Below are 27,997 nucleotides of genomic sequence, written 5' to 3'. Positions count from 1 at the left end.
TTGAATCCATAGTGAGACACTCACAAATGCAAGAATACACATTTTCTCTTTGCTGTAGTATTTATACAATGCAGTAGAAGGTACAGTAAATGTATGCACTTGCAATAGTGGTACATTTACAAAGCACTTAACCCTTACTATTTTATACAGTACATATTTTCTTATTTTAGAGTACTTGCATAGCTGTATAGCTAAGCAAGGCTAAATGTTTGCACAAAATAGCGTAGTTGGGATCCTTTCACAGCATAAACAAATTTCGACACTCAATTCAACTATCCATAAGTATACAATATACATTATCAACAATATTCAGTGTAATGTAGAGGAGCTCCTTCTTACCATGTTTGATAATCAATTACATGTACATTTTATTTGATCAATGTATTGGATGGCAAGACATGAAATACACCAAGGATGTACTCAGAAATTTGAATGTGACACTGTCAATTACATTTGAAAACAGTTGGATCAATTTTGGATCAAACTAATAATATAGCATGAAAGAGAGGTGTAAGGTATATACAAATATACACGTATACATGAGAATGGAATGTAGTTGATCACACAATACTATAGGAGGTGTGAAGAAAACAGGAGTGAAACATATTTCATAGGAAAGAGACAACTTTCTTATTATGAAAAATACTTATTCCATTTGAGGAAAAAAATAGAAAAAGTTTATCCTAAAAAATAAACTGGGTCAGGAAAGTGCCACTAACCTCGTCCCTAGGCTAACTGCGTCCAAGCACTGGGAAGAAGTGTCTGGTGAACGAAAAAAAGTGCCACTGACATTGTACATAACGATGACATTTCAAAGTGAAGGCTCATAATTGTCGTAATAACATTGTAACAAGATGAAATAAACATTTTTACATAAAACAAATATAATGATGAAATACAGAATACAAATTCATATATAAAACATCAATAATTATCACAGTTCGGTTATGAATTGGAAAAAAGTCAAGTAAATATTTCCAGTCCCCAAACATATTCTAAAGATATCATTAGAAACATTCAAAACCTCTACATGAGGATTTTTGTAACACCTTGCTAACAGTTCTTCTCACAACTTCATCTACAACTGCTTAACCCAGCTGAATAACACAGTAAGCATATATTTTGTTTGTCTGTTTAAGTTAAAGCTAATAGCTTTGCTGCTTGGTATTTCCTTACCAATGTATTATCCAACGTGTTCATTATGAATATATCTGTTTAAATATCATCACTGGTTCAATGACATATTCAGAGCGGAAACCATTTCTGGGGACTGTGTAAAGTAAGAGTAAGTACAGAGTAGAGTTGTGAGGATACCATTACTGTGTTTCAGATCACATTTTGCACATTATATTCACAGTACTGCAGGTGGAAAAAAATGCTGTGGGGCAGAGATGCTCCCATCTCATTGGCGTTTCTAGATATTTCCATATACAAGTCATTTTAGAGGAATTTCAGTTGATAAAGAATGGAGGAAAACTGAGCATGGATGCAAAGAACCAAACATAATCAATTAAAGTTGAGACACTGAGTCAACATGGCCATTTGGCTTATCATGGTTGGGTCACAGATTACTGGCTTTTCAATTAGCAAGGGTCATTGAGACTTCCTTTCTTTTCCACTATCCCAGTACATATCCAAAACAGTAATATACTTCCCAGAGATGTAACTCAGACCTCCTTTCAGAATGAAGATTTTTATCCCGTCTTAATCTTTCTGATATTTTGTTGAAAAGACAAGCCAAGAACCATCTTGGGCCTGCGAGCATGTGTAATATTAGGAGCTTAATATTGTGTAAACACTGAGCAGCAATGCATGGGGCATAATTCAACACCAAACCAGATATTCATGGTTTCACTTTGGTCCATGCGATAACAACTGTAGTGAGCATTTCATTCCCAAAGCAGGGGGTCCCCATTAAGCCTGGTCCTACACCATGTCTGCATTCATTTCAGTTAAAGCACTATTAATCCATTTATCTTCGACCTCCTTGTTACTATATGTGGTCCCTCACTTAGACACCCAGGCTCCGCTTCTGCTCAAAGTATGCATCAAACCTGGCCATGGCATACTCCTGTGGACAGACAGAGGAAAGAAAAATATTGGAACATTTGCACAGAATGGATTTCAGACAATAGGTAAAGAGAAAGAAAAGGTATATATACTGTATATATTTCAGCATTGAAAGGAAATATAACAGCGATAATCATTCTCAGACACATTCCCTGTGGTTCTCAGTTATCAGGTTGCCCTGACTATGGAAAATACATGTGTATAGTTTCAGAGTAGTCTGTGAGACCAAACATGGCAAGGAACACACTGGCCTTAGAATCTTAATTTGACCAGTATTGTCATAGCAAAATAAGCCTGCAGCAACAGGATAAGAACGTTTAGTCCATAATGTGGCACGATTGGTGGTTAGGCTATTAGCTGGACAATAGTAGGATATATGAAAAGTGCAATACTGTTAGTGCAGGTTTTCAGTGAATGTATGTAGTTCATGAAGCTCATCTAAATATCCTGTATTACAGATGTAGGATTTTAATTTGAGACAGTTTGCTACAGCAGGCAAATACTTCTGGAGCAACAGGAAATGATTATGTGGATTATAATTATTGGAATTTTTTTGTAGGGGTTGATACATTTATTATTAGGACAAATAAAGTCTGACATTCCTTTTAAACCTCAAATACACAACACATTTGCCTTTCCTGCTGTGCTGGGAAATTCTCAGCAACAAAGGAGTGATCAAATTAAGATTCTACATCTGTATATAACATACCCCACTGGGAAAAACTGTTTGAATCAATGTTGTTACCATGTCACGTCAACAAAAACATTTCAATGTGATAATGTCGAATCAACGTGGAAAACTGATTGGATTAAAAAAAAAGTAATCAACGTAAGGGAACATAGTCTTTCTTTCACCCAACGTTTTAACTAAATCCAATGACATTGTGACATTTTTTGTTGATTTCACCTTGAATTCACGTTAGTTGACAACTCAACCAAATGTAAATCAAAACTAAACATTGAACTAACGTCTGTGCCCTGTGGGACAATTCTCATTTATTTATATTTTGTTTGAGGGAGAATGGCTGTTTTGTTTATATCACAAATACAAATGCTAAAAACAAAAGCATGACAACCAGATAATGGACACCTACCATGTACCCAAACTCAATGGTGGAGATTCTTGCCTGGATCATCGACCACAGACCCCAGAAGAAGTGCGAAGCCAGAGCAAACCTGTGTAATTACCAACAGACAAATGTTTCAATAAAACCGTGGACGAGCACAATGACAGTATGGTCCATTAAACATACAGTTGGGTGAACTGAGCACAGCAACAGCCACATGGAAATATGCTATTTCATCACTACTGGACTGATTCCAGGGTTTTATTTCCCAGGGAGCATTTTACAGTAACCAAGAGGCCCAGTCTTAGGGGTTCATTATTGTTATGATTTACTGCTGCTCTCTCAATAAGTACTAAACCACGGGTATCCTCAGATTTGTAAAAAACAAAAAAACAACCACTAACTCAACTTGTCCTCATATGTCCTGTGTGCTTCAGTTGGTAGAGCATAGTGCTTGTAATGCTAGGGTTGTAGGTTTGATTCTCATGTGGGACCAGAACAAAAAATAATGACTCATGAGGTGTAAATACTTGGGGCCCTTACCTGTTGACTTCCACAAACAGCTCCTCTTTGAGTTTCATCTGATCTTCAGTGCTCAGATTCTGAAATCCCTGGTCAGTCTCTGACAGGTAGCTTCCAATGAAATGCAGCTGCAAAGAGAAACATCACAAGGTTATTAGATGGCTTTTGCCTAAAAAGCCACTCATTCAGATTCAGAGGACAAAAAGCCTTCATTTTGTCATCCTTACTCACCTGTTGGGCTTTAGTGGGATAATTCTTTGAGTTGACATGGAAAAATGGGAACTTGTCATTTGTGTAATCATACATCCATTCACAGAAGTGGTTTCCTATGTCGAATCCCCTGAAAGCACAAAATATGGAGAGAAAAAAATAACATTAACAATGATATCACATTGGCCACGTCAGCAGTCCCGTCTGTAACACCAGATATTCTATACGCTTATTTTCACTACAAAGGCTGGTGCGGAAAGCCCACAGGGTCGGATTAACAAATCATAGGCCCAGGGGCTTTGGTTTTTTATTATTCAGTTACACAACCAAGGCAGGGCCCCCCAGTTACCCACGTGGGCCCCCTACCTCCTCTCCTCCACCATCTGATGATTAGTATAGCAGAAGTAGGCTATCTACACTCATTGATAGTGGGTTCCTGTGGTTGGAGGTTGCAGTAAAAAAAAAAAAAAAATCGCTGCATCAAGGGCCCCCCTAGGTATTGGGCCCCAGGGCGTCAGCCCCTGTATTAATCAGGCCCTGACAGCCCCGTACATCACTGGTACTCCCTGTATATACAGTGCCTTCAGAAAGTATTCAGACCCATTTACTTTTTCCACATTTTGTTACGTTACAGCCTTATTCTAAAATCGATTCAATAAAACAATTTCCACAATCTACACACAATACCCCATAAGGACGAAGCAAAAACTGGTTTAGAATTTTTTTGCACATTTGTTAAAAACGAAAAACAGAAATACCTTATTTACATAAGTATTCAGACCCTTTGCTATGAGACTCGAAATTGAGCTCAGATTCCATTGATCATCCTTGAGATGTTTCTTCAACTTGGGATCCACCTGTGGTAAATTCAATTGATTGGACATCATTTGGAAAGGCACATACCTGTCAATATAAGGTCCCACAGTTGACAGTGCACATCAGAGTAAAAACCAAGCCATGAGGTCGAAGGAACTGTCCGTAGAGCTCAGAGACAGGACTGTGTCGAGGAACAGATCTGGGAAAGAGTACCAAAACATTTCTGCAGCATTGAAGGTCCCCAAGAACACAGTGGTTTCCATCATTCTTAAATTTAAGAAGTTTGTAAACACCAAGTCTCTTCCTAGAGCTGGCCGACCCAGCAAAACTCGGCAATCGTGGGAGAAGGGCCTTGGTCAGAGATTCCGATGGTCACTCTGACAGAGCTCTAGAGTTCCTCTGTGGAGATGGGAGAAGGACAACCATCTCTGCAGCACTACACCAATTAGGCCTTTATGGCAGAGTGGCCAGACGGAAGCCACTCCTCAGTAAAAGGCACATGACAGCCCGCTTGGAGTTTACCAAAAGACACCTAAAGAATCTCAGACCATGAGAAACAAGATTCTCTTGTCTGATGAAACCAAGATTGAACTATTTTGCCTGAATGCCAAGGGTCACGTCTGGAGGAAACCTGACACCATCCCTACGGTGAAGCATGGTGGTGGCAGCATCATGCTGTGGGATGTTTTTCAGCGGCAGGGACTGGACATCTAGTCAGGATCGAAGAAAAGATTAACAGAGCAAAGTAGAGAGAGAGATCCTTGATGAAAACCTGCTCCAGAGCACTCAGGACTTCAGACTGAGGTGAAGGTTCACCTTCTAACAGACAACGACCCTAAGCAAACAGCCAAGACAACGCAGGAGTGGCTTCGGGACAAGTCTCTAAATGTCCTTGAGTGGCCCAGCTAGAGCCCAGACTTGAACTCGATCGAACATGTGAAAATAGCTATGCAGTGACGCTCCCCATCCAACCTGACAGAGCTTGAGAGGATCTACAGAAAGTAATGGGAGAAACTCTTCCAAATACAGGTGTGCCAAGCTTGTAGCGTCATTCCAAAGAAGACTTGAGGCTGTAATCGCAGCCGAAGGTGCTTCAATAAAGTACTGAGAAAAGTGTCTGAATACTTGCGTAAATGTGATTCATCAGGTTTTTTTATTTATATAAATTTGCGAAAATGTCTAAAAACTAGTTTTTTGTATTATTATTATTTTTATTTACCTTTATTTAACTAGTCAAATCAAACGGCCTCCGACGGGGACGGGGCTGTGATTAAAAATAAAAATAAAATACAAATATAGGACAAAACACATATCACAACAAGAGAGACACCACAGATGATCACAGATGACAGAGATGGTCGCCTCGCTTCAAGTCCTTAGGAAACTATGCAGGAATTCGTTTTTTTATGTATTATTTCTTACATTGTTAGGCCATAAAAGTCTTAAGTGTTATTACATTCAGCTGGGATGAACTATTGGATATACAGTTGAAGTCGGAAGTTTATACACACCTTAGCCAAATACATTTAAACTCAGTTTTGCACAATTCCTGACATTTAATCCTAGTAAAAATTCCCTGTCTTAGGTCAGTTAGGATCACCACTTTATTTTAAGAATGTGAAATGTCAGAATAATAGTAGAGAGAATTATTTATTTCAGCTTTTATTTCTTTCATCACATTCCTAGTGGGTCAGAAGTTAATATACACTCAATTAGTATTTGGTAGCATTGCCTTTAAATTGTTTAACTTGGGTCAAACGTTTCTGGTAGCCTTCCACAAGCTTCCCACAATAAGTTGGGTGAAGTTTGGCCCATTCCTCCTGACAGAGCTGGTGTAACTGAGTCAGGTTTGTAGGCCTCCTTGCTCGCACACACTTTTTCAGTTCTGCCCACAAATGTTCTACAGGGTTGAAGTCAGGGCTTTGTGATGGCCACTCCAATACCTTGACTTTGTTGTCCTTAAGCCATTTTTCCACAACTTTGGAAGTATGCTTGGGGTCATTGTCCATTTGGAAGACCCATTTGCGACCAAGCTTTAACTTCCTGACTGATGTCTTGAGATGTTGCTTCAATATATCCACATAATTTCCCTGCCTCATGATGCCATCTATTTAGTGAAGTACACCAGTCCCTCCTACAGCAAAGCACCCCCACAACATGATGCGGCCACCCCCGTGCTTCACGGTTGGGATGGTGTTCTTCGGCTTGTAAGCCTCCCCCTTTTCCCTCCAAACATAACAATGGTCATTATGGCCAAACCGTCCTATTCTTGTTTCATTTGACCAGAGGACATTTCTCCAAAAAGTACGATCTTTGTCCCCATGTGCAGTTGCAAACCATAGTCTGGCTTTTTTATGGCGGTTTTGGAGCACTGGCTTCTTCCTTTGCTGAGCGACCTTTCAGGTTATGTCGATATAGGACTTGTTTTACTGTGGATATAAATACTTTTGTACTTGTTTCCTCCAGCATCTTCATTATGTCCTTTGCTGTTGTTCTGGGATTGATTTGCACTTTTCGCACTAAAGTACGTTCATCTCCGGGAGACAGAACGCGTCTCCTTCCTGAGCGGTATGACGGCTGTGTGGTCCCATGGTGTTTATACTTGCGTACTATTGTTTGTACAGATGAACATGGTACCTTCAGGCGTTTGGAAATTGCTCCCAAGGATGAACTAGACTTGTGGAGGTCTAAAAGAAAATTCTGAGGTCTTGGCTGATTTCTTTTGATTTTGCCATGATGACAAGCAAAGAGGCACTGAGTTTGAAGGTAGGCCTTGAAATACATCCACAGGTACACCTCCAATTGACTCAAATGATGTCAATTAGCCTATCAGAAGCTTCTAAAGCCATGACATCATTTTCTGGAATTTTCCAAGCTGTTCAAAGGCACAGTCAACTTAGTGTATGTAAACTTCTGACCCACTGGAATTGTGATACAGTGAATTATAAGTGAAATAATCTGTCTGTAAACAATTGTTGGAAAAATGCCTTGTGTCATGCACAAAGTAGATGTCCTAACCGACTTGCCAAAACTATAGTATGTTAACAAGAAATTTGTGGAGTGGTTGAAAAACAAGTTTTAATGAGTCCAACCTAAGTGTATGTAAACTTCCGACTTCAACTGTAAGAGCGACGTCAACTTACCAACATTACGACCTGGAATATGACTTTTCTGAAGCGGATCCTTTGTTCAGACCTCCACCCTGGACATTGTATCTAATCCCAAAACAACGTCCCAAAACAACGTCGTCACTGCAGGAGAGGCAGTGGCCTCCTGGTCAGACTTAGAAGGTGAACACACCACCCACCGCTTCCGAGCATTTTAGTCACCAATGTCCAGGCTCTAGACAACATTGTGGACGAAATTAGGGCACAAGTTGCCTTCCAGAGAGACATCTGAGATTGTAACATTCTCTGTTTCACGGAAACATGGCTCACTCGGAATATATGTTGTCAGAGTCGGTACAGCCACCGGGTTTCTTCAAGCGTCGCACCGACAGAAACAAACATCTCTCTGGTAAGAAGAAGGGCGGGGATGTGTGCCTGATGATTAATGACTCATGGTGTAACAATAATAACATACAGGAACTCAAGTCATTTTGTTCACCTGATCTAGAATTCCTTACAATCAAATGCCGACCGCATTATCTCCCAAGAGAATTCTCTTTGATTATAATCACAGCCGTTAGTACGACATTTAAATGTGTTAACCCTCACAAGCCTGGTGGCCCAGACGCCATCCCTAGCCGCGTCCTCACAGCATGCGCAGACCAGCTGGCTGGGGTGTTTACGGACATTTTCAATCGCTCCCTATCCCAGTCTGCTGTCCCCACATGCTTCAAGATGGCCACCATTGTTCCTGTACCCAAAAAGGCAAAGATAACTGAACTAAATGACTATCGCCCCGTAGCACTCACTTCTGTCATCATGAAGTGTTTTGAGACTAGTCAAGGATCAAATCACCTCCCCCTTACCTGCCACTCTAGACCCACTCCAATTTGCATACCGCCCCAACAGGTCCACAGACGATGCAATTGCCATCACACTGCACAATCCCATCTGGACAAGAGGAATACCTATGTAAGAATGCTGTTCATTGACTACAGCTCAGCATTCAACACCATAGTACCCTCCAAGCTCATCATTAAGCTTAATAAGGCCCTGGGTCTCAACCCCGCCCTGTGCAATTGGGTCCTGGACCTTCTGACGGGCCGCCCCCAGGTGGTGAAGGTAGGAAACAACATCTCCACTTCGCCGATCCTCAACACTGGGGCCCCACAAGGGTGCGTGCTCAGCCCCTTCCTGTACTCCCTGTTCACCCATGACTGTGTGGCCATGCACGCCTCCAACACAATCATCAAGTTTGCAGACGACACAACAGTAGTGGGCTTGATTACCAACAACGACAAGACAGCCTACAGGGAGGAGGTGAGGGCACTCGGAGTATGGTGTCAGGAAAATAACCTCTCACTCAACGTCAACAAAACAAAGGAGATGATCGTGGACTTCAGGAAACAGCAGAGGGAGCACCCCCCATCCACATTGACGGGACAGTAGTGGAGAAGGTGGAAAGTTTTCAGTTCCTCAGCGTACACATCACAAACAAACTGAAATGGTCCACCCACACAGACAGCGTGCTGTTGTCCCTCTTCAACCTCAGGAGGCTGAAGAAATTTGGCTTGTCACCTAAAACTCTCAAACTTTTACAGATGCACAATCGAAAGCATCCTGTCGGATTGTATCACTGGTACGGCAACTGCACACCCTCAACCGCAAGGCTCTCCAGAGGGTAGTGCGGTCTGCACAACGCATCACCGGGGGCAAACTACCTTCCCTCCAGGACACCTACAGCACCCAATGTCACAGGAAGGCCAAAAAGATAATCAAGGACAACAACCACCCGAGCCACTGCCTGTTCACCCCGCCATCATCCAGAAGGCGAGATCAGTACAGGTGCAAAAAAACAGCTTCTATCTCAAGGCCATCAGACTGTTAAACAGCCATCACTAACATAGAGAGGCTGCTGCCAACATACAGACCCAAATCACTGGCCACTTTAATAAATGGATTTAATAAAGGTATCACTAGTTACTTTAAGTAATGCTACTTTAATAATGTTTACATATCCTACATCACTCATCTCATATGTATATACTGTATTTCATACCATCTATTGCATCTTGCCTATGCCGCACGGCCATCGCTCATCCATATATTAAATATTTATATGTATATGTTTATATGTTATATCTTATTCCATCCTTTTACACTTGTGTGTGTGTAAGCTAGTTGTGAATTTGTTAGATTACTTGTTAGATATTACTGCACTGTCAGAACTAGAACCACAAGCATTTCGCTACACTCGCATTAACATCTGCTAACCATGTGTATGTGACCAATAAAATTTGATTTGACTTAAGATATCAACATAGCATGGCAGCAACACATGAAAACTCAGCATGGTAGCAAGACAACATGACAACAACATGATAGCAACACAGATTGATGAGGGGAAAAAAAACAATTTAATAAATTTTAGAATAAGGCTGAAGCCTAACAATGTGGAAAGGGGTCTGAATACTTTCTGAAGGCACTGTAGCTTCATTCTTATGTTTTATTTCTATTGTGTTTTTATTTTCTTCTTCTGCATTGTTGAGAAGGACTTGTAAAGAAAGCATTTCATTGTATGGTCTACACTTGTTGTATTCAGCCCCTGTGACAAATACAATTTGATTTGACTGACATTGTATTGCCACATCTATTCAGGATTATGATTCCTTGGGCTCTTTCCTTGCTTGCCCAATTGAAAACTAGACCTACAGTAAAAAGTTCCCATAGCAAAGGAAGAGATGTTCTCACAAAGGGAGTGAAAATAGGTAGCTCTTTGCGAAGGGAATCACAGTTGCTGTGGAAACCAGACAAAAGGAACAACTTGGAGGCTAAACTCCATTCCAACCTTTCTCTATCCGTGGCTGTGGCAATATGGGTCAGTGTTGAAAACCTGTACAGTTCAAGCCCTTTCAAGCGAGCCACACTAGCTGCAAATGAACCCGACTTGGAAGAAAAACAGTGGGAAAACAAACAAAATGTGAGTCTAATATGGGCCTCCTTGGACTGTTGTCATTGCGTACAGATGTCCATTAGACTTAATCATTTTTTATTATGAGCACTCAGCTTCCAAAACATGATCTATGTTTTACCATAGACCCCCATTCAATCAAAACTTTGGGGAGGACACAGGAGATCCCAGTGAAACCTGATCCGGCTTGAGAATGAGGAGCACGTGTGGTGACGTACAATGACCATGAGAGAGCCTGAGGGTCAGGACGGCGGGGGTGGGCTGTTTTGACGGTACTACCTTAGCTGTGAGCCAAGGCCAACAACAGTGAAGGTCCTTTCCGAGAAATGGGGCACTCATGAATTCCACACTTTACAAAAAAAAAACTCAATACTAAGCGGTACAGGAAAAACTACAGTAGGAGACTGGATGGATTGTTTGGTCGGTCTGGCTGGCTTGTTTACATGATGAAATAAGACTCAGAAACCCAGATGTTTTGGATCACAAATATGTGCGGCTACGTTCTTGTTTTAAATGATAAATACAAACTACCTGGGTAAATTCCTTACATCCCTCTCTGTGTTACAGCAGACATTAAATAAGATTTACATTCTGCAGAGAAAGTGTCACCTTGGACAGACAGTGTGGCCAATGTTTACTGCTCGATCTAGCTCCTTTTCTGAGGAATGTGCCTCAGCTCTCAGAAACCCAAAGAAATGCTGTACATTTTGTACATTCAGTATACATGTTTTGTCTTTGACTCAGAAGTAAAGGGGGTGATTACAGTAACAAAGGGGATGATTACAGTATGCACTAGGGCCTGAGCATGAACAGACCTGTAGTTATAACTGCTGTATTCAAAGTCAATCAGCATGAGCTTCTGTCCGTCAGAGCCCTCACGACCACTGAGGAGCAGGACATTTCCTAAAGGATGACAGAATAATTATTACACCACACACATGCACACAGTACAATACCTTGTATTTAAAATATTATCTTCACTAGCTTTACACAAAGCAATACTATGCCTAAGATCCTTACCCTCTTGACAGTCATTGTGGCAGAAAACAACAGGGGAGTGAGTGGAGTCCAGCAAAGATCTACAAAGAAAAACAAGCCATATTTCAGCAGGTAATAAGCAGGAGTTAGAAAGCATTCGGAAAAGTATTCAGACCCATTGACTTTTTACACATTTTGTTACGTTACAGCCTTATTCTAAAATGAATTAAATAGTTTTTTCCCCCTCATCAATTTACACACAATACCCCATAATGTCAAAGAGAAAACTGTTTTTTAGGTATGAAATGTCACCTTTACATAAGTATTCAGACCCTTTACTCAGTACTTTGTTGAAGTACCTTTGGCAGAAATTACAGCCTAGAGTCTTCTTGGGTATGACGCTACAAGCTTGGCACACCTGTATTTGGGGAGTTTCTCCCATTCTTCTCTGCAGATCCTCTCAAGCTCTGTCAGGTTGGATGGGAAGCGTCGCTGCATAGCTATTTTCAGGTCTCTCCAGAGATTGGGTTCAAATCCGAGCTTTCGCTGGGCCACTCAAGGACATTCAGAGACTTGTCCCGAAGCCAATCCTGCATTGTCTTGACTGTGTGCTTAGGGTTGTTGTCCTGTTGGAAGGTGAACCTTTGCCCCAGTCTGAGGTCCTGAGCACTCTGGAGCAGGTATTTTGTCAAGGATCTCTCTCAGTACTTTGCTCCGTTCATCTTTCCCTAGATCCTGACTAGTCTCACAGTTTCTGCCGCAGAAAAACCTCCCCACAGCATGATGGTGGCATCACCATGCCTCAACGTAGTTTCCTCCAGACATGACCCTTGGCATTCAGGCAAAATAGTTCAATCTTGGTCAGTCCAGAGAATCTTGTTTCTCATGGTCTGAGAGTCCTTTAGGTGCCTTTTGGCAAACTCCAAGCGGGCTGTCGTGTGCCTTTTACTGAGGAGTGGCTTCCGTCTGGCCACTCTACCATAAAGGCCTGATTGGTGGAGTGCTGCAGAGATGGTTGTCCTTCTGGAAGGTTCTCCCATCTCCACAGAGGAACTCTGGAGCTCTGTCAGAGTGACCATCAGATTCTTAGTCACCTCCCTGACCAAGGCCCTTCTCCCCCAATTGCTCAGTTTGGCCGGGCGGCCAGCTCTAGGAAGAGTCTTGGTGGTTCCAAACGTCTTCCATTTAATAATGATGGAGGCTACTGTGTTATTTGGGACCTTCAGTGCTGCAGAACATGTTTGGTACCCTTCCCCAGATCTGTGCCTCGATACAATCCTGTCTGAGCTCTACGGACAATTCCTTCGACCTCATGGCTTGGATTTTTTGCTCTGACATGCACTGTCAACTGTGGGACCTTAGACAGGTGTGTTCCTTTCCAAATCATGTCCAATCAATTGAATTTACTACAGGTTGACTCCAATGAAATCGTAGAAACATTTCAAGGATGATCAATGGAAACAGGAAACAGTATTTTTAATACATTTGCTGACATTTCTAAAAACCTATTTTCGCTTTGTCATTATGGGGTATTTTGTATAGATTTATGAGGGGGAAAAATTATGTAATGCATTTGAGAATAACGCTGTAACGTAACAAAATGTGGAAAAGGTCAAGGGGTCTGAATACTTTTCCGAATGCACTGTATACGTCCACTAATTCACTGTTTACCCCCCAAAAAACAGAATGCCAAATTCCAGCACATATTTCAACCACTCAGACAACAGTCTTTGTATGTAATTATTGGCTTATTGTTGTTGACTGGATTCCACACAAATTTATTGGAAAACACCACGTGACTATTACATAACTGAATTACTGCATATACATATAATCATGTCTGTTCCTGTGTGCTTAGTCTAAAAGGTGTTATGTACGTGATTCAGGAACCAGGGTGGCCTTACTTGAGACTCTCCATCTCCTGGGGCAGATTACAGCTCCTCAGACGGGCAAACTTCCGAATGTGGGACTCCCTGGTGAAGGTTAGTCTCATCACCTGGTTCAGGTACCTGTGGATAGGGGAAACATCAGGACAGTCAGGGTAGGTATGGGATACAAGAGGTTGTAGAGTTTAAAGATAAGAGAGATATCACTCTTTTATCACAGCGATGATGATAATGCACTTCTTGTCTATACCCGTACAAATGACGCATTATTTGTGAGGACAAGCAACTTTTTCTCTGTGATTTCCTTGAAACTATCCTTAGACCACGAAGCAGGTCAACAAGTCAATATTTCACTCCGATAAGCTAATCCTTTAAACAATGTATATGCCCTGTTTTAACTGTAAGCAAATACTGTAAGTCAATTCACTAGGCCATTCATAAAACACATAATCAAAAGGAAGGCAAAGAACATTCACCAAGACTGTTATTGGCGTGTTGTTTTATTCTACAAATACTTCAGGAAACATACTTTGGCTCTCTGTTATTCTCAAACCAGGTGATTTGAGGATTGACCAGCAAAAGCAAACTAGCAACCATTTTGTAAGAGGAGATATGTGTGATAGCTAATGTTTGTTTGGAGCTTTCAGTGAGGTCAGGTTAGGCAAAGAGGGTTTACAGTTTCTATTGGAAATTGCATTATAAGAGACCAACTCACTTGTCGATAGTTCCAAACAGCCATTTGGGCTCCTTGTTGAAAGGCATCCTCATACCATGGAACTTGGCCATCTTCTCAGCTATTTCAGCAGATATGCTTGGCATGCTCAGCTCATCTGTGTCCAATTTGCGACTCTATTAACACAAAGAGATCAAGGAAGGCAGGTCTTCAAGTCTTCGCTGAATACAGCTTGTCTTAAATCCCATCAAGCTGACAACTTTTTATGCAACAATAAACAGAGACAACATTATCAACTGCTGACAGGGTTGTCAAAAAGAATGGAGGGTATAACCAGCTCCATTGCCTTCTTCCCTCCACTCTGGCCACTGTCAACACTAACAGTTTAAGATCTTATCACAGCAGAAGCTGCTTAAAGACCATTTGCTTGACCTCTGTGGTTTATTGGTCTCTGAGGACTTTAAGTGGATAACTAAAACATCTTTACTGCTGTTCTAAAAAATGTATTAAGATATACAGTACAGGTCAAAAGTTTGAATACGCCTACTCATTCAAGGGTTTTTCTTTATTTTTCACTATTTTCTACATTCTACATTGCCAGCAGCATACTACCCTGCATACCACTGCTGGCTTTTTTCTGAAGCTAAGCAGGGTTGGTCCCTGGATGGGAGACCAGATGCTGCTGGAAGTGGTGTTGGATGGCCAGTAGGAGGCACCCTTTCCGCTGGTCTAAAAAAAAAATATCCCAATGCCCCAGGGCAGTGATTTGGGACATTGCCCTATATAGGGTGCAGATGGGATGTTAAATGGGTGTCCTGACTCTCAGTGGTCACTAAAGATCCCATTGTAAGAGTAGGGGTTTTAACCCTGGTGTCCTGGCTAAATTCCCAATCTGGCCCTCATATGGTCACCTAATCATCCCCAGCTTACAATTGGCTCATTCTTTCCCATGTAACTATTCCCCAGGTTGTTGCTGTAAATGAGAATGTGTTCTCAGTCAACTTACCTGGTAAAATAAGGGATAAATAGTGAAGACATCATTCTGTCAACCAGCTTCACGATGTAACCACCTGGAACACTTTTTTTGGTTACTACATGATTCCATATGTGTTATTTAATAGTTTTGATGTCTTCACTGTTATTCTACAATGTAAAATAAAGAAAAACTTGTAATGAGTAGGTGTGTCTAAACTTTTGATTGGTACTGTACATCATACAAGCAAAACTAGTGATTCAGATAGAACATGACTATACTCATGGTCTGTACCTATTTCAATTGATTAAATTGTCTAGCCTAAGGTGTGGGTTGAATTTTGCGAGAGAACTCTCGTTTGGTCAATGCCTGGGCAACATGGGCATGGATTCAATTTACTTATCACTTCAAGCTATTTTTTGCCACTTTAAAAAGGGGAGATATTTAGTATGGTTAAGGTAGCAGGTAGCCTAGCAGTTAAGAGCGTTGGTCCAGTAACCGAAAGGTCGCTGGCTCAAATCCGGCTAAGTGAAAAATCTGTCAATGTTCCCTTGAGCAAGGCACTCAACCCTAATTGCTCCTGTAAGTTGCTCTGGATAAGAGTGTCTGCTAAATTACTAAAATGTCAAATGTAAATGTATTCCCTTTGTACATACTGTAAATTAAACACACATCACAGACCCTACAGTTTTCCTATCTTAATTTGAACAATTTCTCACAGTAGGAAAATAATCCTACAGGAATTGTGGATAATAATTAATGTATAAAATTAAAGTATAATCAATACACTCTATGGATTATAATTAATGGTTGATACAGGTTGATACATTTTTTGTTAGGGGAAATCAAGTCTGACATTTAAAGTGGAAATTACAAACTTTAGAAGACTTTTTAAACCTTGAATACACTACAAGTTTGCATTTACTGCGGCGTAGGAACATTTTCTGTGACAACAGAGTGATCAAATTAAGATAGTACACCTGTACACACATACGCGTACTCAGGCACGCATGCACGCACACACAGGCACACAGTCGTGAATATTTGTTTTCTCTATCAATGATTATCACTCCACAGAGTCACTTACAGGGACAAACTGCTCCAGTCTGCCCTGGGGGAAGATGCCATAGAGTTTGGGCCCAAGCTCCCGCTCTGCCAGAATGGCAAACATCACACTCTCCAGCACCATGGCCTCAGCACCCTGCAGACACATAGAACAGAAAGTTGTTAACTTCTCCTATTGAACTTCAGGATTGTCAGTCACTGTTGCCTTGCACAACCAACCTTAGAAATTATGAAGGAAAATGACTTAGTCATTGGTTGATGTTTTCATGGTAACCGGAAGAGAAGGCAATTAATAGGATAAGCTAAAAATGACTGCAGCCAACCTGTGGTCCAATGTTAGCTGTGATTTTTCATCAAGTGGGGGTTAGTAGGACAGAAACTCATTCAATTCTATAGGATTAAATGAGAACAGCTTAGACAGAGGAAGCTGATGATGAGGCACATGACCTTACATCACATGAAACAAGCTTAGGCTGTCTAGAAGAGATAGGATCATTTTTTCAGGGATCTAGCATTCACAATTCCTAAATCAATGATACACAGGTTCAGATATTTGAGTCATGGGAACTGTAAAATGGCTACCTCAAACAAATTACGTTCACAACTCTTGTCAGTGAATTGGCAGGTTTTTCATCCATCATGGTGGTAAGTTTAAAAGCAGATTTGGACCAGAAAGGGAAGAAGGGAGTTGCGTTCCACATGAGGAGAATAATAAAACAAGGGGCCAATTGTACTGAGAGAGGCAGGGCCTGCCAACAGCATCAATTAGTAATTGTGGCTGCTTAACCAAAGAAGATACCAGGGCTTTCAACTGTGGAGTAAAATGGTGGCAGGAGCAATTATCTGAGCCCAGAGCTCTAAAATAGCTAGAATTCAAAAGATAGGCCTATACAGTCTGAGACATTTTATTAGGAAAGTCTGTTAACTTACAGATAAATATATGTTGATACTTAAAAATAAAGGATTCTTATTATTGTATATTAATGTAGCTAAGTACATTAAAAAGAATTGCCATTGTTACACTTTATATACAGTACTATACAGTAGTAACCCTAATCGTAACCCATATAGCCTTGAGTACAATCCAAATACTGTGTAGCCGACAGGTGCATGGCCGCGGGAAAATGTTTTGGGGTGGAGGTGCTGTCAAGGGGTATTTTTCTCTGCTCATACAGGAGTAATAAAGGCCTAGTGCGCTAATTTGGTGGGAATTTTTATTTTATTTTATATATATTATTTTGTCTTTTTTTATATTTTATATTTTATATTTTTTATATTTATATTTTGGGGGGATTTTGATTCATCAGCACCCCTACTTCCTGCGGCTATGAACAGGTGCCCTTATCGACTGTAACGGCTATGAGCTGGCAGTGGTCTGTGGACTCTGACCTTTGGGCAAGAAATTTGCTAAGTGTGCACTTCAAAGTGACTCAGCTCTTTCTGTCGGAAGCCAAATAGGAGGAAAACAAACTATAGTAGTGCTTTGCTAATGGCGTGTTGAATGCACTTTGGACTGACCTCATATGACTATAGACACAGGGAAAACATTATTAGTAAACAGGTTTGGGTAGGTTACTTTCTAAATGTAATCCGTTACAGTTACTAGTTACATGTCCAAAATTGTAATCAGTAACGTAACTTTTGGATTACCCAAACTCAGTAACGTACTCTGATTACATTCAGTTACTTTTATTGCAGGATAAATCAATGTTAAAGTTTACATAGCTGGCCTTTACTTTATGGGTTGGTTATGTAGGCTTCTTCTAATCCATCAATTTCTACTACATATAATAATATGTTTAAATTATATCTTTACATTAACAACCAAAGAATATCAGAATTCCAGTCATTCCAATAAATGTTATACCCCTTGATCTTCAAGAATAGGACTTGTAAATATGGAAGTATAGATTAGCCAAATTTATTTACCTGAACATAATCGCAAAACTAAGGACTTATCAGCCAGCCTTACTCTGTTGTTAATGATTTTGTTGTCATGGAGGACTGATTGAATTGAAAAATAAATTCTGTGCTCATGGAATGGCATGCTTTGAGCACTACTGAAAGTGCTATTTACATGTGAAAAATAAATGCCATATGCTGCATTTGCTATAGGCCTATTGTTTACCTTTTTGTTGGTGACACTTTGATATCTTGATAATATGCAGCTGTTTAATAAAGGGTCAAATCCAAAGATGAAAAAGAAACAATTACAAAACGGTCGCGCCGCCTATGTTTTGGTAAAAAGCTGAGGGATGGGCCTGGAGAAATGTAACCACTCTCAGATTAATAGACAGAGCTATGGATGCAAGGACTGACCATCCATGATATCAACATTATTGTTTTAACCATGTTGAGGCTATACAGTGTTTGTTTACGTTTACAATGTTTACAAATATTGGAGAAAAACAAGCTTATATTTTGGGTTCGCATGGAGTGTAACAGTTGAACTAAACTCATGAGGCATTTATAAATTATATTCTTCAAGAATCAATGGATATATATATATATATATATATATATATAATTTATGAATCCAAAAAATGGATGTAGCATCTACAGATTGCCCCTTTAAGTCTATCAAAAGTGTGCGAGTTTGAGCATGTATCCGTTAGACCTACGGATAATTTTTTTTTATCAGCATGAATTAGATTGAGCAAAAAAAGCTCCACTTTTCTTCCATATGCTTGGATCCGCACTATGCAGCTGTTGCAAGAGCACATTTTTCACTGGCTGTCCACTGGTTTCAAAAACAATTATTGATAGGCAGTTTAAACTTCTTGAATTCAACCATTATTTGGTTCAAATGTTTTGTTTTGATATTTTAACCTGAGTGTCGTGATCGCGTTTGGTGTAGGGGGACAAAATAAATGTATGCATGATGTTGGGTTCATGTAAGGCGCAAATAGCTAAATGAGAGAGCAGCAGTGGGATTCACATCAATGCGCTATGTAGATATCAATAATAAGTGATATCCGTATCGCCGTAGACTACACCACTGCTGTCATCCTTACCTCCAAACGTTTATTCAAGTTGGATAATCTTTGGATGCTGACCTGGATGCTGACCTCTCACCTTTGGAAGACAGCTTGAACTGAAGCCTACAAAAGCCTATTCCTGCTAATTTCCCGCGATCCATCAAACACATTTGGTGTGTCATCATAGTGGTCTCTGACTTGTGGTCAGACTCGCTCAGGTGGAACAAATTTAAATTTGTGCCTTTTATCAATGCTGATTTCAATGTCATTGAGAAAACAGAGAGGTGTCAACGATTTTTTTCCGCAAACATCCTTTCTGAATTTAAAAGTAATCCTCAAAGTAATCAACTAGTTTTTCAAAAGTGTCTGTAATTTGATTACAATATTTTTTCTGGTAACGTAACGGATTAGTTACAATTTTTTTGTAATCCCTTACATGTAACGGATTACATGTAATCCGTTACTCCTCAACACTGTAAGTAAATAATCACTGACAACATGGGGAACTTCTACAGTACTCATTTTTGAATGGCTTTCCCACTATTCAAAAGAGAGATATCATCTTTAGGTCTATCCACTGTGTGGATTTCATGCCATAAAACGGGTGAGACCATAGACAATTTGTACATATGAAGCCATAATGATCCTTATTGTGGCAGACCTATTAAAAACAACTAAGCCAATTTTAAACTCTGCAAGTATTCATATTCGACACATTCCCAGATGGGTTCTGCTCCGATGATATTACGCAACATATCTCTGTGGTGCTGATGGAGGCCAAATGGAAATCTGCTCAACCTGTTATCATAATCATCCTGACACACATTGTGGCCTTGCAGCCTGTATGTAGGTCTACATGTACAATGCATTTCCATGTCCATGAAATCACTCTAAAAGTGGGTCAGCAGTCCAAAAGCATTTATTTTACGACCTATTTCTATCACAACAGGTTGTTGAGCAAGGCTTTTCAAATTATTTTGGCAAAGTAGCCTACTTTTCAGGTTAATAATCAACAATGCTATCTATCATCCACATCCTGGTCTGTTGATGACCACTTTGTCGTGCAACTGTTCAGCACTCCATTCGTCCAACCTTCCTCATTATTGAAAAAAAGAAAAAGTGCTTTTTTTAATGGCTTACATTTTCCCTTGTTGCAACTCAATATGCAGTATGATTTGTCAATACATATTTGTTTAAATACATGATTACTACTAATCAGTGGTACAGAAAGTGATACAATGTGATGTCCCTTTCATCAGGATACTGAGGTCCACTGTGGGCTGTCCAGGTGTGAACACTACTATTCTGACTGCTAAATCACAATTCCTCAAAAACACTACTGTGGTCCACATTTCCTAATTAGGTGTGGTTGCTGAAAGTAAAGCACAACTTTAGAAACGGTTCATACTTATAATAATAATAAATAATAATAATTTAGCTGGAACCTCTAGTGCCAAAACCGTAAAAGCTACAAACACCAAAACAGCTTTAAAACGTCCAGACTACCATTGGTTAGTGTGCTTGAAAAAAACATTTTGATACTACTTATACTTTTCACACTGCAATGACATTTGCATAAATCCCAATGCTTTTCAATGGTCATAGACTTGAATGGTAAAAATGTTCACCGTAACTAGTGCAGACCGGTCTGAAATACTGTCTTTGGAAAATTACTTCCCTGTCAATAAATGTAGCTCTGACCTGAATGACCAAATCCTGCTGTCAGTGGCAGATTTACCATTAGGCAGAAGAGGCCAACTTCATCAAGGGGCCTTGTGAGCTGGGCATAATTGAACAAAATGATACTACTAATATATATATATTTTTTATAATTTATCCACTTGAGGGCCCCCCATGCTCCACTCGAGACATGTCATACTCTTTTTGTCCAGACAGCATCAAATACATGGGTTACATATAGTAAGACAGAGGGGCGCTGTTTCACTCGCTTGGATGCTTTCTCTGGGGAGATACAGTAGTTTCAGCCACTTACGAATTGAAGGAAAGTTGGCGGGTGCACAGGCCTCTGCCTGGGGCCTCCAAATCACTAAGTACGCCCCTGCCTGCTGTTTGCGCATGCAGATAACAAAACAGATAACAATAAGGAACTCAATCAGTAGTACTCATGGGTAATGAGTACCTTCAATGACTGAGAATAAGGTTAATCAATACGCCAACACCTTAGGAACTGCCCATTCAAACAATCATTGTTGACAAATGTGTGAATGATGAAACTCTTTAGTTTCAAAACGTCTCACCTTCTGTAATAAATGACACATAAATAGTTTCAATATTAGTTTGAAAGTTCATTTAAAAATATGGATGTTTATTACACAAATATTGCTATATAAATCACAGTGAGCTGAACTGACGTTAACAATAGGCACATCTATACAATGTATTAACATTAAGTTCAGTGCCACAGTACCATCCGATGGGTACCACTCGCCATCCCTCTACCCCCTTTGTGCCAGGGCTACAGTCACATGACCATGGCACAGCAGGTGCGGAGATTTTCCACTTGAAGCTACAGTTATGATGACATTACTGTAATTAGTCATCATGTGAAAGTGAGAGTCTATATTAAATTATACCACGTTGCCCTTAAATCGTATTTAAATAACCTTACAGGCAATATTGTTGTCCGTGTGAACCTAAATCATACTGTAATGAGAAAACAGCTACAAACATGCACACAGTTAAGAAGCAGTGAGGTCTATGAGGGGACAGACTGGCTAGCCAAGGTAAGATTAGCCTCTAATAGGATAAATCTATGTGAATCTCATGCAAAAGATACTAATGGCATAGCAATGACAGATGAGTGACATGAACACATTGGTCGGATTACCCTCTTTTTATCTTGCTATCATCAACTGACTAACACAGGTGACCTCCATCCAAAGTGGTGACTCAACATGGCTATTTCTTAACACGTTTTATACCATCCAGTTTGGAGAATGGTCTGGGATTGGCATTTTTCAAAGTGATCACTACGTCCATTGGCAATTACTAAAACCTTTCATGATAAACTATTCAGACTTATTTGATCACAGACTCCAGAAAATGAATACAAAAACACAATCTCCAGGCCAGAAAAATTAATCATTGTTATGGTGATTTTCACAATCAGATGGCAAATCTAACCAATAGCATGGCTAGATCACCTTTGCCATTAGTTACTTACTTGAAAGAGATTTTCTTTGTTTGACTGTCTGGGCTCCCCCTTATTACAGGACATCTATCAATGAAAGAAAAAGCAAGAAACTAACCATGAGTACATGTACATTTTCAAAAGACTCATCATGCTACAGCATCCTCACAAAGAGACAATGACAGAGTACAGTATAGTCCCCAAGTCCAACGGCCAAAAAGGCAATAGGAAAGCGCTCAGTGCCTTTTAACGACCGACTTGTTGAGATATTAAAGTCGTAGAAACAGAGAGACAAGCTCTATGAAAGGGATCTGTTATCTCCTGATCAAGGCAGATGGCATGAAGGTTAAGGTTTGGCTTCAACACCAGCAAGATCACTTACGGTATGCTCTGGCATAAAAGGTAGATATTGGCATGGTTGCCCTATCTATAAACTACCACTTTAAATATTTTCTCCTCTTTGGAAACCCAGTTACTCACGAATTTCGGAGTTATTAATCACATTAGGTATTTGATAAGACATTTATAATTCCTCTGTAGACATGGTCGAAACATTTATGAGGAAAATGTATTGCGTAATTTTCTGTAAAATGGGCACGTTACCTTGGTGAAGAACATAGTGTTGCTCTAGCAACAGGTGTGCTCATATTACACTGAGAACATTGGCAATAAAAGGTAACCACTGCCATTATCAATCAGAAAGAATCTCCTAAACTGCATGAGACCATAATAAATAGATATTAATATTCAATTCTATTCAATTCTTACAATAATCTTTGTTGCTTTACATCTCCTGGCTAATTCTACATGTTTAATTCATGATCTTTGTCCTCAGGTTCCAAATGGTGTATGACTTCTTATTAGAAATGTGGCATGTCTCATTGTATTTTCTATTCTACAGTGTTACTTAGTTTTACGCTAAAATGGTTTAGAGTTTTATGCTAAAATGGTTTTAGATCAGAGTTGTTGCTTTTGTCATTCCCATCGAACTAAATGAGAATGTCAGCCTGACAGACTCTTGACCTGGATTCTCTGGTCATCTGATTTTAGCCAGGAGGTTATCTTGGGGTTGCCCTAACTAGCCTCCCATCCTGTGATCTATGAGCAATGTAATGTGGACCCATTGACACGTCATCAGCAATGAAATGATATCCCCGTGTCATTTGGCAGTAGCTCATGACGCAAAAACTAAACTAGATTACGAAATTTCGTTACTACTAGTTGTTAGAATTACTGCGCAACACCTCACATTTGAATTTCTGTCAGGTGAGCTCCAATTTATTTATTGATTTGCAATGTGAGTTTTCTCATTTGTCTTTTTTTGTATTACTATGTTATTTGACAACCTTTTTCCAATATTAAAAGGATAGTAAAGGTCAACACACACCCCCCCACCCTCCATATCTTCACAAGTGCATCAATTCACAAGCTGCCTTCCATAACAATGTGGATGAACTTTGTTGTGGACAATACTGAGACTTCAGGGATCTCATACTCTACCGTGTATGGTATGGTGGAATCACCTGGAAACAAGTGTGCTCAAGGCACGCTCCTTTTGGAAGGCCTACGGCAAAGAACATATGCATGTACAGCCATGGGGGTACATCACACCACAACAGCAGAAACACACACACACACAAACACACGCACACACACACACAAGCAAGCGTACACACACACCAACACACATGTACACACGACTTGAGCCACCCATCATGTGGGTATTTGGCCGAGAGGGCATTTCAACAAGAAGATGTTTGAGGAAGAAAATATCTCCTTCCCCTACTGTCAAACCCCAAATTCCAGCAGCAAAGCCTAGACCCTGCTCATCTTTCTTAGAACCTATCAGGGAATACACGTAGGCTATGTCTTTTCCTAAACTTTTATATTATCACATTCTATTCTATTCTAAAACATGACCAGAAAATCAGGTTAAATCAAATTGAACTTTTCAAGGGTCCAAGATTGGGCATTTCGGTAGGCTACGTATTTAGCCTAAAGAACATTGATGGAATTTTTCAGATAAACTGAATAGATAATTCAAAGGACACACAACACATACAGTGGGGTCCGAAATGATTCACACCCTTAATAAAGATTATAAAAATGACCATATAAAATCTTTATAAAGGGCGTTCTTCAATCTTATAAAGGGTGTCAATAATTTTGAATTCCACTGTATATGGGTGCATTTCATTGAGACATGATAATGATCACCAGCTTGGTCAATGAACTTCAAACAAATGATACATTAAATGTATGTTTTATACACTGGACATTGTGTGACAAAAACATGTGTTTGGTAAGATATGACTGACTCACTCAACATTTCATTGTCTGTTTCTAGAGGTCATACACACCTGTAGAATAGCTCCATACAGGCGCAGGAGGACGTTACGGGGTTCATCAACTACACTGGTTTGGGTGTCGGGCAGGGCGCAGAGGAAGAGCTTGTTGCTGAGGCCACCCCTGTCACAACATTACAAAAAAACGAATGAAGTTCATAGAAGCGTCACATTCCCCCAGGTCAATGAATGTGGCGGGCTAAATAACATTTTTGTTCTAAGATAGAAAGCCCATAAATAATAAGTGATGCTTTAAAGGCCAAATACAGCCGTTTTTATATCTATATCAAATCATTTCTGGGTAACAATTAAGTACCGTACTGCAATAGATTTCCATTCAAATTGGCAAAAATACCTTTTTAGCTAAAACTATTTCTCAAGCAAGATTTCTGCTAGGACTGTCTGGGAGTGGTCTGAGTGGGGAGGGAAAAACTGAAAATGAGCTGTTATTTGCAGAGAGGTTTGGAACTCTCTTTGTTATTTGTCTATTAACCAATTTACCACATGGTTATGTCACCATGGAAAACCGAAACTCCCACCAGCAACTATCAGGAAATAACACCTTTTTTTCTCACTCTTTAACAGTGTTAGTTTCAACAGCTGTTGTACAATATGATATAAAACAGGAATAACATCATTTTGACTGCACTGGGCCTTTAAAAACCAAAACACATAATACAATCCCATATAGGCAAAGGAAACGTTTTAATTTGAAATTACATTACTTAGGTTTATCACAGTATCATATTCATACCACTGGACACCATCATATGGAGGACCAAACATGCCATAATTATAAATAAATAAATACCTAAATAAATGCCCACACATAAATAGATAAATACATGGATGAATGAATGCACACATATAGATATATATATTTTTTAAATGTGTCACACTTTCATTCATTAATTTTATTAATTTAGATTATATTTTCATATATTTATTTCTGTATTTCTTCCTCCAATATGATGATGAGGGGGTGTCAAGCAAATGTATGAATCTAGCAAACCATTGGTTAATCAATGTCACAGAGCGTTGCTCGTTTTCATTTGCCTGGGGTGAATTCAGTACAACAGAAATGTGTTCAACATTTAATTAAACAGAAACGATACTGTATTGAATGACCAGTTGAAAAATGGTGTGATTATGGTGGCCCAGAGGGCGATTGTATATGGTGTGTTGCACCAGGACTCTCTGTTATAACCTGAACTCTGGTGAAGTCGTCGGGCAACTTCCTCCAAAGAACTAATGGGTCCACCTCTGTACCCATTGTAACAGCTAGCTGACCCAAGTTTTCGATGCATGCCTCTATAACCAGGGTCAGTGTGCTAGCTTAGCATATAGCGCTGCCTCCTTGAACTTTCCACGGACTGGGCTTGAACGAGGGTCCTATACCTCGCCAACACATGTGACTGCCAGCTTGACAATGTGTGAACCGATTGAGCTATACAATAGGTACCAATTGGATAGCTCCATCTGTGACATTTCAAGCTAGCTGTGGAGTGAGGACGAAGGCGTCTTCTGTATGAGGGAGCTTTGTTAAGATTCGTCTGAACATTAACATGTATCGCTTGCGGTACAGGTTTGGAAGCATAAGGACCTTATCTTTCATTTCACCAAGAAATCTTTTTTTTAAACACAAAAGGTTAAATTGGCACACCTTGATAGGGTTAGTGTTCCCACATGGTTATATCTTCATGTTACAGTACTTGTTTACTGAAAACAGATGGAAGACAAGAGGTTTACCACCTGTGATTATTAGATATCTAGCATTCTCCAAACACCTGCGTGTAAGTGTAACTAGGGAAGTGTAGTTTCCTCAGATGGAGGCACCAATATCTGTATGGATCTGTGCAAAACTGCTACAGTAAGTGTATCTTTTTTATTTGAAGGATTATTTCTCGCTGATGAAAGATAAGGGCCATATGTTCCAAAGCCATACTGCAAGCAATGATTATTGATGTTTTTAAATGTTAAAACACAGCGTCCGGATTGTAGTTCACATTAGGCAGTCGTGGGCAAAGCTAATGACTGAGAACTGTAAGGAGTTCACAAGAGCTACACCTCCACACAGAAAAGCAGGTAATCTGGAGAGGTGTTGTTTTCAGCAGCGTTAGCCAGCACTGCCAAGTCTCTGGCTACTGCTCGCCTGATTGCAGCCATCTTACTTGTCAGAAGAAGTGGGCTACTGTAGTTATCTGCCGGTTGAAAATCTCTCAAATGTGTGTAGTTTGATTGTTAACATTTCTGACCATCAGCCAGAAAAAAGCACCACACAGTGAAATTGATCAACCAATGGTGTGTTAGATACCACCCACAGATGTTTGATTGACACCCCCTCATTATCATATTGGAGGGAGAAATACCAAAATAAATACATTAATAAATATATAAATTAATACAATGAAAGTGTGAATAATTATATAACAGATTAATAAATACTTGAATACATACAGATATGTAGAGAAAAATGAATGCATTTTGGTCAGTATTTATGTATTTCCTTGCTCATTTATTTATGTGGATATATTTATCTATTTATGTGAGCATTTATTTATTTATTTATAATTATGGTTTAGCATAGCTTTTTCTCTCCCTAGTCATGATGGTGTGGAAGACCAAAACATTTGCAAACGCAGCAAATAACGCTTTCTCTGTGTAATGTATGAAAAATAAATATTGATAAGTAATGGTTAATGGGCTGAAAGATTATATTTACCTTATTAAGCTGATTTGAAAGTCCTCTTCTGTCACCGTTTTCCACGCACCGTGGAGAAATTCTTTGCACCATAAATATGCCTTGCGCTTCGTGTCCAGGTCGGGCTCATCCGGCCGGATGATGTCCTTGCATTCATCCTCAGTATCTGGCTGCACCTCAAGTGCGTTTTCAGTGATCAATAAACCCAACGACATAGAAGGGGAGGATGACACCCCGTTGATGAATTTCGTCTTCATGTTGTCTTAAAATTAATACTAAATAGCCTACAGTTTGAATTAATTAGATAAAAGGAATTGTAGAATCAGGCTTGCTTCGACAAAAAAATATTCAGATTTGATTTCAAGCAATGTGTCTTTAATCAATCTAGAAAATATGCGTCTCGGGTTTATTCAAACAGCAGAGTAGACAAGACCGTTAAGTGCCAAGGAGTGAATCGACTGAAGAAACACTGCTGGTTACACCA

At 39.8% G+C, this 27,997-nt stretch overlaps 1 protein-coding gene across 5 annotated transcripts; it reads right to left on the bottom strand.

Annotated features, from left to right (window-relative positions):
• Positions 1–41: 41 nt before the first annotated feature.
• Positions 42–27,997, bottom strand: chka (choline kinase alpha). Of its 5 annotated transcripts, none has more exons than XM_014149097.3 (12): positions 27,535–27,997; positions 24,828–24,936; positions 22,501–22,554; positions 16,361–16,474; positions 14,343–14,476; positions 13,646–13,750; positions 11,784–11,842; positions 11,579–11,666; positions 3,891–3,999; positions 3,681–3,787; positions 3,165–3,246; positions 42–2,071 (listed from the first exon to the last, which is right to left on the bottom strand). In XM_014149097.3, the coding sequence occupies exons 1-12, from the start codon at positions 27,768–27,770 to the stop codon at positions 2,012–2,014; spliced, it is 1,257 nt and encodes a 418-aa protein (XP_014004572.1). In that variant the 5' UTR covers positions 27,771–27,997; the 3' UTR covers positions 42–2,011. The 5 variants fall into 5 exon arrangements, with proteins under 5 accessions (XP_014004572.1, XP_082818799.1, XP_082818800.1 ...); XM_082962673.1 differs by lacking the exon at positions 27,535–27,997 and adding an exon at positions 23,968–24,031; XM_082962674.1 differs by lacking the exon at positions 27,535–27,997 and adding an exon at positions 23,991–24,031.

Source organism: Salmo salar, chromosome 16, assembly GCF_965601325.2.
Source record: "Salmo salar chromosome 16, fSalSal1, whole genome shotgun sequence".
In the NCBI taxonomy this organism is placed as follows: domain Eukaryota; kingdom Metazoa; phylum Chordata; class Actinopteri; order Salmoniformes; family Salmonidae; genus Salmo; species Salmo salar.
The sequence above is the reverse complement of the archived record's forward strand: the minus strand, read 5'-3'. Positions and strand labels throughout refer to the sequence as shown.